Here is a 5846-nt window from a genome sequence, read left to right on the forward strand (position 1 = left end):
CCTCCTCTTTTAGCCCAGCCACCAGGTGGAGCAGATTGTTCACATCGCACACAGGTGGTGTCACTGCTGACCTCCTGTACGAGCGACAGACTCGGGCACTCCCTGCAGCCAAGGACCTGGACTGGAGCATCTTTGAATGGGAGCTCCGTCTGAGTTGCCACACTCCTGGTGATGGCTTCTGATAACCATTGTTGAATGAGGCACTATGTCATAGCTAATCTTGACACTGTTGCCACTGAGTTTTAGAGCAGGTGTCAGCATGTTTATGCAACAAAGAGTGCTGATGCTTCCATCTTCTGGGCTAAATAAGAAATAAATGTGTCCTGCATCAGTTTTGCCCTGTTCACATCAGAAAGTTTCATTCTACAGCTGATATTCCTGTGAACCTAAAGAACAAAAGATGACACAAACTTGATATATCTTAATTTCAGTGAGTCTTAAAAGACCCTCCATGCTTGTAAGTATTCAGAGTTTCATTAGTCTTGTTTGAAAGCATGAATCAATCCAACTGTTATTAAATAAATTAAAAGAAAGTTCATATCTGAGCTGAGATTTTTAGTAAGATATATATTTATCTTTTTGCAGAAAAACCTTGTGATTTGCCACACATAGAAAATGGAAAAATTGCCCACTACTATTATAATTTTAAAAGTTACTATTTCCCTATGCGTAAAGCAAAAAAACTTTCCTATTCATGCATGGTTGGTTATACAACTGAAAGTGGGACTCAAGATGGAAGAATAACCTGCACAGCAAAAGGATGGTCTCCAATGCCACGGTGCTACAGTGAGTCAGCTGTATTAACCTCATCATTGCTTGTAGCAGGAAACTTCTTAGCTAGATTTCCTTGAACATACAGCAACAGAAGCTGCATGGCAGGAGAGATAAAACGTAGAAGTTAGAACAACAAGGTGAAATCATTTATGTATACAGACTACATAAATGCCTATATATGGAATATTTTTACAATACATATTTTAAGGTCTTTTACCATATGTATTTTATAAGAAATCCAAGAAAATTGCCCTGCTTCCTTATTTTGAGAAAACTGATAGACAGTTTCATCTCAGATGCATATTCTCTAGAGCCTCTCTAGATACTTGGGTGGTTGTGTTCCATCTTATAACCATCGGTTTGATCTGTTGTTTGATGGTTGTGGTAGAGTTTCTTCATTAGGTCAAGAAAACAAGATGAGATCAGAATAGCTAAAAACTCCCTTCTCTTGTTTACCAGAGAACAAAAATATTCCGTTAATTCTTTCTTTCTAACAAAGCTGTCTCCTTTCTTTTAGAAAAATGTAACAAACCTCTTCTGGAAAATGGCTTTTTTTACGGTACAGAAATGTACTTCAAAATACAGGAGAAACTGCAATACAAATGTAATCCAGGCTACCACACTCGAAGCGGCAGCACTGAGGATACAGTACAATGTCAGCCAGAAGGATGGTCCTCCCAGCCAAGCTGCACTAAAAAAATCGGTTGTATTCTGTATTTCTCTCTTTTATAATATGTCATATGCATATAATTCTGCTGTTCTTGCTGTACCTGTAAGACCAAACTGCCTATATTAGAGGCTGCCTAGAGTAGGTTGTCAGCCATACCTCTTGCAATGAAGTTGTCAGATTTCACATGCTGCTTGTTTTCTGAAATGGTGTAGATAAAATTAGATGTAGAAGGAAACGGTATAGATGAAATCTTATTATTTCAAATGAATCCATTTCCATCCAAAATTTCTTCCCAAATGAAGACTGGAAAACTTGTGTAAACTATTGCATTTTTAATTATTCATGACTTTCAAAGATTTTTTTGCTTTGGATATGACTACTTTTAAGGTGTAATTAAGGAAAATTTTAGATTAATAACTTGAAATTAAAAGAGCAATTAATGTTATGCATATATTATTCATTTAAGAGTCATGTCAAGTACCCAATTTACATCATGGCAGCTATTTCACAGCCAAAGAAGAGCTTCGATTGAACGAAACACTGCTGTACAAATGTCATGAGGGGTATCATACTGCAGGAGGAAACACCACAGAAGCAGCAATGTGTCTGCAACATGGCTGGTCCCTTACTCCAAACTGCACTAGTATGTAATAAGCTGGAATATAATTCTGTTTGAAATGTGATTTATCCTACAAATGAACAAAATTTTTCAAAAAGGGTTGTTTTATAAGCCGTTGGGGGGGTTGGGTGGGGAGCTTCCTCAACTGGTTTTCACTGTTGTGTGTTCTCTTTCCAGAAATAACTTGTTCCTCTTTGAGTGCAATAGCACATGGAAGTTTCTATCCTGTGAAGAAAATCTATGAAGAGGGAGATGTAGTTCACTTTTTCTGTGAGGAAAATTATTCTGTCAGTGAATTTGACCTAATTCAATGTTATTATTTTGGATGGTATCCAGACCCTCCAGTGTGTGAAGGTATGTTATTTTTAATAGCTTTACTATGTCAAATTCTTACTAAAATACTAGCATCTTCTTCCACAAAATGCTTTATGAACACAAAATAAATATGTACTTTTTGTACTAATTCACAGTGTAAATAGAAATCATGTGGTAGCTAATGGACATGGAGCCAAGGCAGCAAGGATGGAGGCAATGATAATTGGAATTAGCTTTTGGTAGACTCTAACAGTAGAGCAGATACTGTCTCTTGCTGTTGTTTCTCTATACGTTGTATCCTGGAGAAGCAGGCATTAACAACTACAGGGAAGCTGTTCAGCCCTTAAGCTCAAGTTAAACCATGTTCAGATTATATGAAGGTTTTATCAAGCATGTACAATCCTGCCTTTTGAGGTGTGGACATGCCTCTTGAGAGGCATTAAGAAAATTTGTAAGATCCTCCCGAGTGGTACATTTCAGAGTTTTTAGGCTTCACCAAATTCTGTGTGTTTTCAACACAATTAACTAGAATGGGTTGACCTGAGGACAGAAACACACCTTTAGCAATTACTATCACTTTCCCAATCATTAGGGGATAATGGATGTTCTCAGAAGAGAAAGAACCAGATGAGATATAGTGTACAGCAGATGAGATACAATATACAGCAGAAAACAGTACAAATTAACATTTGGGCTAGCTGAGAATTTATAACATGGTTCAACATTCCTTGATAGTTGTGGGTCATTGTCTTACCTAGTTATTGTCCCCTTTATGAGGATCACGTGAGCTTAAGGAGATCTCATTGCCTCATGGTAACACATTATCTGCGTTATCATAGAATCATAGAATGTATTGGGTTGGAAGGGACCTTTAAAGCTCATCCAGTCCAATCTCCCTGCAGTAAGCAGGGGCATTGTTACTAGATGAAGTTGCTCAGAGCCTCATCAAGCCTGACCTTGAATATCTCCAGGGATGGGGCTTCCACTACTGCTCTGGGCAACCTGTTCCAGTGATCTACCACCTTCATGTTGAAGAACTTTTTTCTAATATCCAACCTAAATCTACCATTTTCTAGTTTAAAACCATTACCCCTTGTCCTATTCCTACATGCCCTAGTGAACAGTTCTTCCCCTGGATTTCTTATAGGCACCTTTCAGGTACTGGAAGGTCACTATAAGGTTCCCCCCAGAGCCTTCTCTTCTCCAGGCTGAACAACCCTAACTCTCTCTGCCTGTCTTCAAAGGAGAGGTGCTCCAGCCCTCTGATCATCTTTGTGGCCCTCCTCTGGACCCACTCCAGCACTTCAATGTCCTTTTTGTGTTGTGTCCTTTTCCTTGTGATGCAGCCCAGGATGCAGTTGGCCTTCTGGGCTGCATGTGTGCATTGGTGGCTCATGTCCAGCTCCTCATCTGCTAGTACCCTCAAGTCCTTTTCCTCAGGGCTGCTTTCCAGCACATCATCTCCTAGCCTGTATCGGTAATAAGGATTGTCCTGACCCAGGTGCAGGACCCTGCACTTGCCCTTGTTGAACCTCATGAGGTTCACCTGGGCACGCTTCTCTAGCTTGTCCAGGTCCCGCTGGATGATATCTCATCCTTCTGGCATTAACCTCACCACCCAACTTGGTATCATCAGCAAACCCCTGCTGTCAATTACTTAATTAAGATATTGAACAGCACTGGTCCCAGTACAGACCCTTGAGGGACACCACTTGTCACCATCTTCCATCTGGACATTGAGCCATTGACCACCACTCTCTGGATGTGACCATCCAGCCAATTCCAAATCCACTGAACAGTCCACCCATCAAATCCATACCTCTCCAAATTAGAGAGAAGGGTGTTGTGAGAGACTGCGTCAAAGGCCCTGCAAAAGTCCAGATAGATGACATCCAGAGCTCCTCCCTTCTCTGCTGATACAGTTACCTCATTGTAGAAAGCCACTAGGTTGGTCAGGCAGGATTTGCCCCTAGTAAAGCCGTGCTGGCTGTCTTGAATCACCTCCCTGTCCTCCATGTGCCTCAGCACAGCTTCTAGGAGGATCTGGTCCATGATCTTCCCAGGCACAGAAGTGAGGCTGACAGGTTGTTAGTTCCCAGGGTACTCCTTTCTACCCTTTTTAAAAATGGGTGTGATGTTTCCTTTCTTCCAGTCACTTGGGTCTTCACCTGACTGCCATGACTTTTCAAATATCATGGAGAGTGGCTTGGCAACTACATCAGCCAATTATTTTAGAACTCTATAGATCTATATAGAAGGGATGCCAGGTGTTCATGACAGAGGATGGGACAATCAATAATTTTTATTGGCTTAAGCTAAATCTATGGTATTCTTTTCCAGCATATTTTTGCAGGAATTTTTCTCATTATGTTTTCTAAAGCAAACTTAATAATTGTGTGTGGGGTGCTCGAGATTCTGTGAGATAAAAAGTAATTATATTTAGCCTTTAAAAACTGCAGATGTGTAAAGCACAGTTTTCAGTAAAATAAATGTTTGGTAATTCCTTTATAGTTAATCTTGTAGAAGACTATGTGATTGAGTACAAAGATTAAATTAATCTTCCTCTCCTAGAAAATCCAGGAGCATTTAAAATGCTATAGAATCTTTCAATTAAATGTCAGGTATCAGGACCCCAGCCCCGTGTTTATTCTGATGACACAGCAGAAATTTTTCTTGAGTGAGTACAAAGAAGGTGGGATACTCAGGAGAATGAAAACAAGGGCTAAATCTAGTTTTGAGGATACAATAATCGCAAAGTTAATTTGGGGATTAGGAAATGGGCTATAATTAATACTGCTCCTATAGCATTAGAATTCATATGTAAGTGGCTTTAAATATTATATGAATGGAGGGTATGGAAATCTCTATTTCCTGAAGTCCTTTAAAGAACATTTTATTGAGCTTCTGTGGAGAAATTAAAAAATTGATTATAACAGTACAATAGCATAATACCTCTATTTTATTCCACATTGTTGAATATAAAATAACTTTTTTTTGTTCTGGTCTCCCATTTTGTGAAGAAAATGGGAGTAAGCAATTACCCTGGATCAACCAAAAAAATATCTTTTGAGTGATGGTTTTGTATGCTGTATAGTAAAATTAATTGCATACATGGTTTTAATTAGTGAAAAAACAATAAGCATTTTTTATTTTCAGATGTAAAAAATAAATGTCCTCCACCACCACTTCCTCCTCATGCCCGTATCATCACAGTTAGAAGAACATATCATAATGGAGACAAAGTTCTCATACAGTGTCGAAGTACCCTTGAAATAAGAGGATCAGAGGAAATACAGTGTGAAAAAGGAAAATGGACATCACCTCCTATTTGTATTGGTTAGTACTTTTGTGAAGATTGACAACTGACATCTGTGTTGTGCAGTACTTTCCTGGAATACTGATTTTGTTACATCTTACAACACACCAGCGTCTGTCTGTTTTGGAGGCCTGTAACTAGTGGAGTGCCCC

At 39.2% G+C, this 5846-nt stretch overlaps 1 protein-coding gene across 1 annotated transcript; it reads left to right on the forward strand.

The window, feature by feature from the left end:
- Positions 1 to 559: 559 nt before the first annotated feature.
- LOC104538558 (coagulation factor XIII B chain-like) lies at positions 560 to 5719 on the forward strand (the record flags this gene model as incomplete). Its single annotated transcript, XM_010181797.1, has 5 exons — positions 560 to 786; positions 1292 to 1477; positions 1911 to 2087; positions 2241 to 2417; positions 5535 to 5719. Coding segments are annotated over 5 exons (952 nt in total), but the record flags the coding sequence as incomplete, so codon positions are not given.
- Between the last annotated feature and the right edge of the window lie 127 nt (positions 5720 to 5846).

The sequence above is a fragment of the Mesitornis unicolor genome, unplaced genomic scaffold, assembly GCF_000695765.1.
Source record: "Mesitornis unicolor isolate BGI_N332 unplaced genomic scaffold, ASM69576v1 scaffold8863, whole genome shotgun sequence".
Lineage (NCBI taxonomy): Eukaryota > Metazoa > Chordata > Aves > Mesitornithiformes > Mesitornithidae > Mesitornis > Mesitornis unicolor.